A 13,707-nucleotide genomic window follows, 5' to 3' on the forward strand; every position below is an offset into this window, starting at 1 on the left:
TGGAGAGCAAATTCTGAACAGTTTAAAAAAAAAAAAAAAGAAGGAGGTGCAGGGAGTGGGGAGGCGGGAAGCTTATGAACCCTTGGGGAACGGCTGTTTCACTTTATTAGCGCCATGTGCTCCAGAGACTGTGGTTCATTTTACCCAATCGAAGACTTTGCTTTATAGTAAATATATTAAAAATCCACTTCCTCTTTCTAAACCGAGCCCTGCCAAAGAGTGAACATGAAATGTTCACTCAAAAAAAAAAAAAAAACCAAAGTCAACATAATTTCCACATTCTTTCTGCTACCAACTGGTTTGCAGGATTTGGAAAAGGTTTGTTGGAAATGCCCTTTAATGATACTAGTCAAAAGCTCATCTTCTCCTAAAGCTGGTTGGAGGGTCTCAGTTTTAGCCACCCTGTTTTGCTTTTAACCATGTGGTGATGCTTGGTCTCAGCTTCAGTCTTTCCTTTCTAAGCTGTAAGAAGCAGCCCTGAAAGCCATGTTGCTTTTAGAATCCCTGCTCCAGTCTGTATTCCCCCCAGACAGTGTTAATCGCTCTGGGATTCTGGGCAGCACGTAATTCCTATCTCTATTATAGCTTTTGCCGGCATTGAGCTGCCATTGTTTGTTTACATGTCTATCTACCCTACTAGACTCCACCCTTTGAAAGCGGTGTTTGTGTCTTCTTTCCTTTTATATCCCTGGCAGCAAACAGAGGCCTGAGCACCCAATAAATGTTTGCACTCAGTAAATAAAGCTTCCGGTAAATGTTTGTTGCATAACCAGAGGAACGAATAAGTGAATGAAACTCCCTTGTTGTTTGCTCCATCTGCTTTAACTCTGTCCGTTATTTTGATGTATTTGCAGTTCTGACTAGATCCAGATTTGGCATGTTTAAAATTATATTCAGTTGTAAAATGTGAGGCTAGGAGTTTTGAAGATAAGAAAGAAATCAAAATCTCTCCCATTGGAAACAATGTGAGTAATCAACAGTTCTTTGCAGGGAAGATAAAAAGGCTGGTTGGAACAATCTTTGGATTTGCTGTCTTTGGCATTTTGGGAAAACCATTTAATAGCATCATTGTTTTTCTCCCCATGTTTCCCTGCCAGTAAAATGCAGAGAAAAACCTCTGTCCTGCATACTTAATAGACTAGATGAGGATTTTTTGAGGAAGAAAAGCACAAACGAAAACAAAGGAAACCCTTTTGTAGTGGTATATAGTCTTTTTCCCCCGCCGGTGGTTCCTGGGAACACGGGTACACAAGACCAAATTTAAGGTTCTTGAACTAGAAGGACCTGGACTTTTGAGTTTCAAAAACTAAGCCATGAAGGCTTTGGACATAACGTTCACGGTGCGAACCACAGATCTGGGAGAAAGCATGCTCCCCCCCGACAGTATGGCATAGAAGCACAGGCTGCCGGCTTCCTCCCGGGACCCAGCACAGCTAAAGGAGAGAGGGAGCTGGTGAATCTCAGAGCTCAGCAACTAACGGAACACTGGGGAGAGAGCCTCCTTGGGAGCACTGATGTGGAGGAGAGAGGGGCCAGTAACATCTTCTGTCGGTTGTGCGTATGTCTTCTTCCCGTATGTTTCACGGCTCTCTCATCTTCAGCTTTATTTCGCCCGCAAGGTGTTTTTCTGTGCTCTAGCTTTATTCCAGGGTACAGTTTGAATATAGGATAATGATGAGCTCCAAAAAGTGTTCTGCTTGAATGTGAACCACACGACTCTCCAGTAGTTTCCCAAGAATGGCAACCTCTCCTTTCTTCTCCAGCCCTTGCTACAGACTCCGAAATCTGTGCTTCTGCCTCTAGCAAGTGTAAGGCACCTCCAGTTACAAGATATTTTCACATTACGTTTTACGGTTTACATTCATTCACTTTCAAATTGTTGCTTTTTCCTTATGTAAACTTGATAGATTTTCCTATCTGCGAAATGGTTTGGGTAACTTGGGTTGGGATGGGAGGCTCATAATTTTGCCCAATAAAATTACTGAAAACGTTTTTTACTTAACAGCTTTTTACTCAGCGGCAGGGCTTTTCGGAGTGAATTAAAGTGATTCAGTGAGGAATAGGTGCAGTTGGGTGAAGGAAGGGAGACTCCAGCCACTGTAATTACATGATTATGCTAACAAGCCCGTGTGTCTCCCAGAATTTCTTGGACAAAAGAAATCTTTTTCAAGTATAAATAATGGCAGTGCAGTGTCTATGCTGGAATATTTGAAACAGAACAGACATTTTTGGTGAAGGAACTTTCAGGAATCTCTGCTTTGTTGCTTGTGAGGTTCCAGAGGCTGCTTGACAATGGTTCTGTGCTAGCCAGAGCCTAGCCAGGCTGAGGGCGGAGGGGCTGTGTGGCTTCTCAATGCCAGTCCTTTCCTTCAACAAAGACCTTGTCCCCGCTGGCCTGCAGCAGGCAGGAGTGTAACTGTGGGGCGTGGTGACACAGGATACTTCGTTCGTTTTACAATGGCAAAGGGTATATACTGACCGAACATTCGAGTTTATGGGAGAATTGTGCTGGCCTTTGAGCTGCATGAATGACTGCCCGGAATTAGGCAATGGGGTCATTTTTAAATGCTGCCTTTCTTTTCCCTTTTGGCTATAAGCTCATGGTGATAAATATGTGTACATGGTGTGGGGGGTGGGTATGTGATCTCCAGAGATCAACACACACATAAGTAGATGTAACAGTCTGGCTTCAGATGTCAACCTCGTTTTCATCAGAGCTTTTTGTGGGAAAACTCGGAGTCAAATGGGGCAATCCGGGATTTGAGTAAGAGCGACACAGCTCCTGGATGTATGGAAAATTCATCAGCACGAAGAATATTCGTGCACCCCATCACCATGACATGATTTAAATGTTTCGGGTCTGTAAAGTAGCAGCCAAACTGAAGCTGTGGGCGTAGGGTGAGGGCGGAGCTTGAAGTGGGAGGGGCACAGTGAGGCCCCCAGGTGGTCTGAAGCTGCCCTTGCAACAAGGCTAGCGCACAGTTTTTTAGGCAGCGTCTCGGATGTTTAACGATCACTTCTCTAAAAGTGCCTTTATTCACACCTTCCAGTGGACCGAGAAACACATCAGCCCACCGTGTTAATGCATATTTTAATTAGTTTTATTTTTGGTGACTTTGAAAGGAAAGCTGTCCTTCAAAGTCATCAAAAATAAAATACTGAAGTGACCTTGGAGAGGTCCCTGCCGACTACCAAAGAGGGTCCAGGGGCAGTGAGAACGGAGGAGATCAAAGGCCACAATCAGAGCTTTTTATTTTGCCCACATGGCTTTATTAGCACATGACCAGGAGGCCAGGAGATTACAAAGAGTTTCTCTTTTTACACCGCTGAACCGTACTTTGAATCGTTTGAGATGTTGACTTGAGTCTCTGCTGGCCATTTTGGGGCAGACAGCAAGGTAGCTAGCGTGTTGTAGAACTTAACTACCCCCTGGAATCCTACCCCTCCTGGGCCCAGAGGAGGGCTCCCCCTCCCATGGAATTTTTCCGTCCTCCCCTTCAATCACCTCTGTCTGGTGGAGAGGACCCCTGGATGCTGGGACTAGGGCAGTGCCGGGGGAGGGGCAGTGAGCAGTGGGGCAGACTTGCCACAAGGGCCTCTAACTGGAGGCCTTTAAATACCCCTCATTGTTCTTTCTGCCTCAGTGTGTTTAGGGAGGAGCGCGTGGCTTGGCTACCTAGCAGAACTCATGTTCGGAATTGTGAACATATTAAAAAAGTCAAGCTAGATTTGAAAACAGCCAGCTCTAAGCTCTTTAGATTTGTGAGATGAAAAACAACTCCCAAAAGACCCTTTTCCAAAATATTCTTTTTTTCCCCCACTTTTTATTTGGAAACAAACCCAAATTTAAAGTTGCAAGAAATGTACGATGAATCCCCATCTGCCCTTTACCTAGACTCAGTATTTACCTATTTTGTCATATTTTCTTTTGTCTCCAGATACATTATTATCATCACTCTTCTTGTTGCTACTGAAACACTTATGTGTACCTTGCAGACACCATGACCTTTTACCCCCAAATCCCCAGCCTGGATCTTTTATGAACAAGCACACTCCCTCGCCAAAGATGTTATATTTTGAGGTAGAATAGGAGAGGGGGGGGGTCTATTGAAGCCTTTATAACTGAAGTATGGGCCAGTCCAGAGTGCCGAGTGGCGGGCCCCACCACTGGTCTGGAGGGCTTTATTGTTGCCATAAAACATATTTTTTCCATGTTCTCTTTGGACACATGAAATGAAGTCTGCATTCCCAAGATCTGGCTTGTGGCTTTAAAATAAAAAATATTTTTACAGTATTCTTTTTGGAGGGATGAAAGCATGCATTTTATTAACATTTCTCAAACTCTTTTTTAGGTTTTAGGCTGACAGCATCCAGCCTTCGACTGCTGCAATCGAAACAGTGTACATGCCTTTTTAGAACTTATACCTTTCAGTTAACCAAATGGGAAAATCTTCCTTTCTTCTGTGAACCATCAGCTCTCTGATGGGGAACTTTAACATTCCCGTGTCTGATCAGCAGAGTAGGGTGACAGGGAGACAATATGGCTTATCCTACCTAACGCGACAATGAGTTTTGCAAGTAGTTTTCTGGGGGTTTTGCTCATGGGTGGTTTGGGTCTCATTCATGATGTTCTATAGAGACCTGGCCCAGCGTAGCGGCCGGCCGAGGGATGCCCGGGAAGGGGTATAAATAGCGTCCTGCCCACTCTGGCCACCCCAAGATGCGCCCACGCCCCGTCACCCTCCCCAGCTGTGTCACAGCGCTCACAGAGCCCAGGGCACTCTAAGGGGCAGCCCAGTTTTCCCAGCTAAGAACCCAAAGGACTTGCTCAGAGCTGGAATTCAGCGAAGCAACTTGCTCCAACACGTCAAATCTGCCGCATCCCCAGCACCCCACCCTCCTGCCTCTGCGCTCGCCACCCACACCGGCAACCCCAACTTGAGGACTCCCCGCCCTCACCGCGCTGACAGTCTCAATCCTCACCCCTCGGATGCGAGGAAGTGTCTTTGCATCAGAACAAGCCTGGAGAGGCGAGGCCACCAGTGACTCCCAGCGGCCGCACAGGGCGCTGCGCCCAGCTCGCCCGGGCCTCTCCCCCCACCCCTCCCCTCCCCTGCCCTGCGTCCGCCCCGCCGCCCCCGCGCCGCCTCCTGCGCCTGGGCTGGAGGCGGATTCCTCTCTCCGGGTTTTCAAAGCGCCTTTCCGAAACCTCCTCCCAGCCCAGAGAGGGAGAGAGATCCCGGGCGCAATTGCTCCCCGGAGCGGCCGAGGGGCGCGCGGGGAGAGGCCTGCGCCGGGGTACTTTCAAACTGAGGCGCGCGCACACTCCCCCCATCCACCCAGACACACACGCGCGCGGGTGCGCGCGCAGAGGCGCGCGCGCACACACAGACACACAGACACACACACACACACACACACACACACACACACACGCCCATTTATATAGGCGGTGGCGGCGGCAGCGGCCGGGGCGGCGGCGGCGAGCGCAGGAATGATGGAGCTGAGCCAGCCGACCCGGGTTGGAAGCAAGTGAGGAGAGCCAAGGCGCGCCCCGGGATTTCTGTGCCCCGCGCTTGTCATCCTCCTCAGGGAACGGTGCACGCGGAGGAGGAGCGGCTGGACTGATTTGCTAAGGGGAGGGCGGGGACGAGGAGGAGGCCAGGTGAGCGAGGAGCCCCCTGCGTATCCGGACTCCCCGAACGCGCCTTTGCCCGACTCCTAAGCCCTCTCCACCCAGGTGGGCGCGCCCGTTTCCCCGCTCGCCCGGGGCGCTTTGAGGAGACCAGAAAGTCGCGGCCCGGCTGCGCGGGATGCCTTTCGCCAAGCGGATCGTGGAGCCGCAGTGGCTGTGCCGGCAGCGACGCCCGGCGCCTGACCCGGCGGAGGACGCGAACAGAGGCAGCGCTGAACCGCCGCCGCCGCCCCTGCAGCTGCCCGGCCGACGGGACGAGGCCGTGGCGCCGGGGCCGGAGGATCCTCCGCGCGCGCCCCGCGCGCTGCCCGCGCCAACCGACCAGGCGCTGCCGCCGCACGGAGAGGCGCCCGCGGCGGGCGAGGAGAGCGCGGCAGGGGTTTTGGAGGCGGTGTCAGCGGCCGGCGAGGCGTCCTCGGCGGCGGCCGCGGCCGTGTTGCTCATGCTGGACCTGTGCGCGGTCAGCAACGCGGCGCTGGCCCGCGTCCTCCGGCAGCTCTCGGACGTGGCCCGGCACGCGTGCAGCCTCTTCCAGGAGCTCGAGAGCGACATCCAGCTCACTCACCGTCGCGTCTGGGCGCTGCAGGGCAAGCTCGGTGGCGTGCAGCGCGTGCTCGGCACGCTGGACCCCAAGCAGGAGGCAGTGCGTGAGTACCCGCGCCGTCCTCCCGCCCGCCCGGCGCTCCGCGTCGGCGCCGCACCCTCGCGCCCTCCGCGGTCGCCGCAATCCCGGCGCCGCGCCTGCTGCAGCTTTGCACCTTACGCTTGCCTCCCCTGAGACCCACCCCAGGCCTCCCGGAGTTCGGGGCAGGGACGCAGACGCGGAGGGGAGAAAGTTAAAGGGGCAGTCTCGGGACTCGAAGGCAGCCGTGGGCTGAGAGGGAGCATTTATGGGGACACAGGCGACAGAGGGGCCCGTCATTCACCTCTGGGGCTCGATTTCTCGGTCCCTCCCCGGCGGGGCGGGAGGTTGGTGCAACTTCTGTGGTTTCCAGTAGCCCATCCCGGAGCCCTGTACTCCCCCCACCCCCACCCCAGTGCGTGCTTGGGCCGCTCGAGGAGCAGTGAGTGTCCTCTCAGGGCTTCTGCAACGCCGTGGCGTTTTGGTCCCTCTTACTGTGACCTCACGGGCTGCACCAAGCCCCGAACTTGTGCCTTGCGTTTGTGTGCGACGTAGCGCGGCGCCATTCGCCTCCCGGAGTGAACTCCGAAGAGCTCTGCTCCAGCCTTCTGGCCTGGGAGGGGCGTGGATGGAGGAGTGTCCCCGGCCCTGGGGAGATCGATGAGACCCCTGGGCATCTCTTCTGCCCTGAACAGAACAGGGTTCCTACTAAATGGCTGTCTGTGCCATCTTCCCTCCGAGAATCTCGGAGGGGTTCCGCCCCCCTCCCTTTCCCCCAACGTGGAATGTCGCCCAAATTCACCCGTGTGTACAAGACCCCTGGACACCTTTGCTGCCCGTTAACTTCACTCTTGCGACATCCCAGGGCTCCCAATAAGTGTCATTCTGGCGCTCAGGAGAGTCCCCTGGCACACGGTTGGCTGAATCGGGAGGCGTTGGAGTCATTTAGGAACAACCGGACGGTGGGCGGGGGCCGTAAGCCAGCACGCCGGTCCTTTGGCGCCTAGTCCAGCGGCTGCGACGCTCGCAGCGAAGGTGATGTCAGCGGCTCTGACTTACATAAGAAGCTTCCCCGGTTGCTGCAGCAGCTGCGCCGGTGGCGGTGGCCGCGGAGCGCGCGGGGCGGGGGCGCCCTCACGGCATCCTTCCCCGGGGACTTCCGGGCACCTCAGTCCCGCAACCCGCACAGCCTCCTAACCGACCCCTCCGCCCCGTTCGCGCACTCCCCCCTCCCAAAAAAAAACCCTCTGAACCCCGCCCCGGGAATTCACTGTTTTTCTGCAATAACAATAATAATAAGCGTAATGAATAAATGATGTGCGCGATCGGTTTTCGCAGCTATAAAAGACCCGGAGTTGGGTTAATGACTGGTTGTTTAAAAGGGCAATTCCGGGGATGAGTTCTGGAAAGAATTAGGACTGCCGTAGGCCAAGTCGTATTTTACTTCTGGGACTTGAAATGAGCGCTTTAATCCTGCCTCCTTTTTACCTCAAACCACACAGCAGGGACCGGCGCTTCACTTTCAACAGCGCTGATATCTGGGGAGTGTGGTCAGGGTGAGTGGTGATTTCACTTCAAAAGAAGTGGAGGGAAGTTTTGTAGACTGTTGAGTGGTGCATACATTTCCCGTATGTGTGTGTGTGTGTGTGTGTGTGTGTGTGTGTGACCCACTGCACCTTAAATTAGATTTCTCACAAGTGAAACTCAGCGATGGAGCAGAATGAGTCCTCTTCTCCCCTTTTTCTTTAGAGGCAGGAGTGGGTAGTTATGTACCCAGAATTTAATATAATCCTTTTCACTGTTTGGAGTACAAACTAATGGTGAATGGAGAAAAGAGGGGATTTTTGGTGTGTGCGTACGATTGATGAACATATACTCTATTTGTGCATATTTATACATGAATAGATAAATGAAGATGGGGCTCATAGAATACAAGGGATAGACTTAAAATCTATTATTTTTACATTTTTCAAAAACGGTATCTCCATACTTTGTGCACAGACCTCTCCTCTTGTCCAGATAAATTTAGGATGGCATTGTTCCTGTTTGGTGTCATAAAAGGCAGAGACGGAGGCAAGGATTTCTGTGCAAGGAGTTTATTTGAGAGGGGATCCCAGGAAGCACAGGGAGGGAGTGGGGAAGTGGGAAACTGGGGTTCAATCCAGCACACACCTCAGAAGTGTCCCACTGAGGAGTGAGGAAGCTGCAGTATTTCTCCACCAACTTCCGTCGCTCACTGATGGAGAGCACCTGGAGTATGAACTCCCTGGCTCCTGGGGCCTGCCCCCGGTGTGGGCTCTGCAGGCTCCCGGGCCAGGTAGAGAGATGCTAAAAGCGTATGGTGTGTACCGGAATGTCTGCGGGGGTTGCCTGGGGAGGGGAGAGGGGCTGTGTGTGGGTGGAGTACCAGTGGCATCTGCTACCTCATGCATCTGCCTTTAGCATTGCTCAAGGCCTCGGGGAGTTTCAAAGGGAGAGGGAACCTGGAAGTGACCGAAGTTCTCTTTTCTCTCCCTTTGAATGTGTCTGGGTGCCTCCATACCCCCTGTATAGCCTTCCCACCCGGGTCACCATTCTCCATGCTGCTTCATCCTTGGACAGCTGCTTCCTGTTGCCCTGAGACAGGCTGGAGTGGTTTTTGCAGGGGTGACATGATCTGACACACACTTCAGCAAAGTCGCTCCGGAGGCAAGTCCGGAGCTGGTAGACCAGTTAGACAGTGTGAGTGGTGACCGTGGCTGGGACTAGGTTGACAGTGAACAGTGCTTGGATTCTGAATTCATTTTGGAAATAGAATTGACGGGACTTACCAGTTGGTTTGGGTACAGGGTATAAGAGCAAATAATAATACTAATTGTGGATGACACCCAGTGTTGTTGTTGTTTTTGGCTTAAACAGCTCATAGAAGGTCCATTTCCAGAAATGGGTAAGGTTCGTGGAAGAGTGGATCTTTTATCTTTGGGGGCAGGGGTGGAATCAATGCTTTTCTGTTTGTGCCATGTTAACTTGAGCTGCTTGTGTCTTAGACAATTAGACGTGTGAGTTCAGAACTCAAGAGAGAGGTCCAGGCTGGAGATGTAGATGTGAGATGTAAGGGTAGAGACGATACGCGAAGCCCTGGAGCTCCGGACCGTGTAGAGAATAAAGGAAAGGGGACCAAGACTTAGCCTAGGGCGGTCCAACTTCGGAATTTTAGTAGAGGAGAAGAAAGACTGAGGAAGAGCAGTGAGCAAGCTAGAAGGGAAATCAGGAGGGCATGGTATGATGGAAGCCAGGAGAAGGTGTCTCAGGAATGGAGGAGGAATCGTTTTGGTCAAATGCTTCTGAGAGGAAGATGAGCGCTGAGGCAAGGCCATTGAGCTTGGTACGTTGTTAGCAATGAGTGGCCCTGCTAAGTGCTGTTTAAGTGGAGAGGTGGAGAGGAAGGCCACATAAGAGAGGATGAAGAGAGAACAGGTATGTTATGGTCTTTTTTATTTTTATTTTTTACGTCTTTATTAGAGTATAATTGCTTCACAGTGGTGTGTTAGTTTCTGCTTTATAACAAAGTGAATCAGTTATACACATGTTCCCATATCTCTTCCCTCTTGCGTCTCCCTCCCTCCCACCCTCCCTATCTCACCCCTCCAGGCGGTCACGAAGCACGGAGCTGATCTCCCCGTGCTATGCGGCTGCTTCCCACTAGCTATCTACCTTACATTTGGTAGTGTATATATGGCCATTGTAGCTACTCTGTGGGTAGCTAATAAAAATCTCATTGTGGTTTTAATTTGCATTTTGCTGATGGCTTGTGAGATTGAACACCTTTTCATATATATTTTTGACCGCTTGAATATTCTCTTTTGTGAATTCCCTGTTCGAGGCCTTTACTCACTTTCCAGTAAGGTTCTTTGTATGTTTTTTTTCTTGTAGGAGTTCTTTATATATTGTGTATATGAGTTATTTGTGAGCTATAGCTATTACAATTACCGTCTCTCTGTTGTGTGCCTTTTCACTCTCTTAGTGTTACCTCTTGGTGAGCAGAAGTTCTCATTTTTATGTAGTCCAACTTATGGATCCTTTTCTTTATGGTTAGTGGTCTTCGTGCTCTGTTCTGTTTGTTCTTAAATTCTTCACTGACCCCATGGTCGTGAGGATATTCTTTTATGTTCTAGAATTTTTTTTTTCTTTTGCCTTTGTCATTTAGATCCATGATTCACACGGAATTGATATTTGCAAATAGTATGAGGTAGGGATCAAGATGCATTTTTTTCCACGTGGATGCACAATTAATCCATTGCCACGTCCTGAAAAGACCATCGTTTTCCCATCTCACTGCAGTAACACGTTTGTCATCTAGCGAGTAGATTTATTTTATTTTTAGCTAACATTTATTCAGTTCTGCTCTATGTCAGGCGCTATGCTAAGATTTTATATGAATCATCTTATTCAATCTTCACAGTGACTCTACGAGAGTTATTTCCGTACTTTACTGAGGATTTGCAACTTGCTCTGGGGAGCCACGGCTAGAAAGTGCTGGAGCCTAGAATTAGGGTCCAGGTCTGAGTGCACAAACTGTATTCCCAAACATCAGTCTTTTCTCCCACACGTTGCTGCACAAATCCAGGGGAATTACGGTATTAAAATCAAGGCCCTTCTCGATACGCTTCTGTCCGCTTGACATGTCCCTCCCTGCCTTCCCCACATTCCACCCCAGTCCAGTCACACTGAACTACTGGCTGTACCCCAACTTGCCAGGCTTTCTCATTCTTCGGGCCAATGTGTATACTACTCTTTTCTTCTGGAACATGTTACTGGCTCATTTCTGCTCTTTCTTTGATAATCAGTGGACGCGTCATCTTCTCTGTGAAGTGGAATCTGATTCCTTGCCTGCCACCTCCCGCCTCCGAGTTTTCTAGAACTCTGTGCTAACCTTTATCTTAGCTTTTCTCCTTCTGGACAGCAGACTGTGTTGGCGCCCTGCTAGATTCCTTCAGCCCTCACCTCTCATTCTGATGGCTGCTAACTGCCAACTCCTGTGACTCTGCCTAGGGCTTTTTTTTTTTTTTCTGACTGATGGACTGCGCTGGGCCTTGCACACAGGGAAAGCCAGAAGTGCAAGCGAATCATTGCCTCTGAAGTAGTACTCAATCAATGATGGACGGGACGTTGGTGGACCAGTGGCCTCACTTCCTTGCGTCTTGGAGGAGAGAGCTCTGAGGCACGTTCTACACCATCTCTCAGAGTTCCCAGAGGACTGAGCTGCAGTTGCCCACAGTGGCGACTTATTTGAAAACACGCTGTGTATTCACTGCCTTCTTTTCTCCGTCTCACTTCTCAGTTACCTATGGGTGCTTCCTGGGGTCGCCTCCCACAAAAACTTCTTGCACTTGAACTTGCATTTGTACTCATCAGGTCTGGGAGAACCCACGTCAAAACAACCTGTTTAATCTTTGAACTGTGAGGACAAAGACCTAGGGCTGGGAGTGTGGTAGAGGTGATGCTTCTCATTCTTTTTCCCTAAACTCCTTCCCCAAGGGTTATTAGATTCGTCACATGGCCAAGCCCTCCAGTCGCTCTGTGCTGGGTCTGGAAATAACTTACTACCCTTTAGCGGGCTCACAGTCTAACCTCTCATTGGCGTAGGAGGAGATCGTCAGTGCTTCAGAGGTGAGAAGAGGCTGGAAAGGAGCTCAGGTCCATGATGACCAAGACACACCCCCTCAGTTCCTCAGCGTTTCCTCGGCCAGCCTTTGAGAGGACTGCTTATCGTCCTGTAGAATGGGCTAAGTGATGATGGCCCCGAGAGATCCACGCTCCCTGTGTGAGATGCGCCATTTCAGCCAGAGCAGACCCAGGAACTGCTAAGCCCAGAAGAAGACTAGGAAGTTACCCAGGGGGTGAATCGATCATTTGGGGTCGGTATGGCAGTGCTAATTGTGGGTTCAGCCTGATTTGGAAGGATCATCCTTTTCCTCCCCGTTCTGTTCATCCTACCACTCACAGAAACCCTTTGCAGTCTGCTTAATGTGTTTTTAGGGGGGGATATTTTCGTAACTGTCGTTAGGTGTCTTTTCCTCCTGGCTCTACTCAGTGAGTTCTTCTGAGGCATTATGATATCCGAATAGCTCCATTGAAAGCTGCTTTTAAACCCATCACGGAGCTACTGAGAAAAACGCAAGTGTTAATAATTCATGGGTGTAATTTCCTCATAACCAGTAACAGCAGCACAATTTTTTCTGGACTTTTCTTGTTGTACTGGATTGGGTATTTATTTATTTATTTAATATTTATTTATTTAGCCGTGCCGGGTCTTAGTTGCAGCATGCGGACTCTCAGTTGCGGCGTGCAGGATCTAGTTCCCTGACCAGGGATCAAACCCGGGCCCCCTGCATGGGGAGCGTGGAGTCTTAACCACTTGGGCCACCAGGGGAGTCCCTGGATTGGGCTTTTAAATCAAAACTACCAAACTACTTTACCTAGGAAATCCTTGAGGTTCTGTTGGGCTGATATTGCTAAGATGGTAACAATGAAGATTCCTTTCTTCCCGTTCGTGGAGGCATTTTCCACACAATGCCATCAGGAAAGTGTAAATGCCGCGTAAGTGCTCAGAAACATCTTCAGTCTCAGGGCTTCTGGTCTACGGTGGGCATCACCTTTAAGTTCCAGTCACATATGACATCTTCCCTGTTGTCCCACGTTAGCGCAAACGTCTGGAAGATCCATTGACTTCATATAATGCTTTGAATTTTTCTTTTGTGGCCGCATCCGTGCCTTGCGGGATTTTAGTTCTCTGACCAGGGATCAAACCCTGGCCCCCTGTAGTGGAAGCGCAGAGTCCTAACCACTGGACTGCCAGGTAATTCCCAATGCTTTGAAATTTTAGAACAAAGACAATTTTAAATGCAGTTGGGATTTTGTTTTGATAGTTCAGTTGAATTTCTTTTTACTCTAGTAAAAATCGTGAACCAAAAGATTTTGTGGGACCCTCGGTTAAAAACAATCATGGGAAGAGTATCGCAAGACCAAACTATCAATCACAAAAATTCCTGCAAGTTCTTTTTGCATCAAGAATTCCTCATGAATCACATCTTGATAGTAAGTGAAAACAAAAGATAATGAGGTGAGAATGGTTTCTGAATGTAAGGCTCTCATTCTAAGGTCTAAATTTGTTGAAATAAGGTTTTGGAGAGCACTCTTAACCAGACTGTAAGCCCACAAAGGGCAGAGACCCTGTCTAGCTCATCTCTGTAAATGACTAAGACAGGCAGGGTCAATTTTTGTTTCTGACGCTAATGTCTGTCCCTCAATCTATTAATGAACATGAGAAGGTTTGAGTGTACTGAAATAGGAATCTGAGGACCTGGGCATCCATCCGTGTGCTGAAAAATTCCTTAATTATGAAACACCC

General features: G+C 50.0%; 1 protein-coding gene across 1 annotated transcript in view; it reads left to right on the plus strand.

Annotated features, from left to right (window-relative positions):
• Positions 1–5,389: 5,389 nt before the first annotated feature.
• Positions 5,390–13,707, plus strand: part of NHS (NHS actin remodeling regulator) — a 350,958-nt gene continuing 342,640 nt past the window's right edge. The window contains exon 1 of the mRNA XM_029241248.1: positions 5,390–6,342. Within this exon, the coding sequence (XP_029097081.1) occupies positions 5,814–6,342 (529 nt within the window). The 5' untranslated portion in view covers positions 5,390–5,813. The remainder of the gene's footprint in view (positions 6,343–13,707) is intronic.

This window comes from Monodon monoceros, unplaced genomic scaffold, assembly GCF_005190385.1.
Source record: "Monodon monoceros isolate NGI ecotype Baffin Bay Population unplaced genomic scaffold, NGI_Narwhal_1 Super_Scaffold_22, whole genome shotgun sequence".
Classification (NCBI taxonomy): Eukaryota; Metazoa; Chordata; class Mammalia; order Artiodactyla; family Monodontidae; genus Monodon; species Monodon monoceros.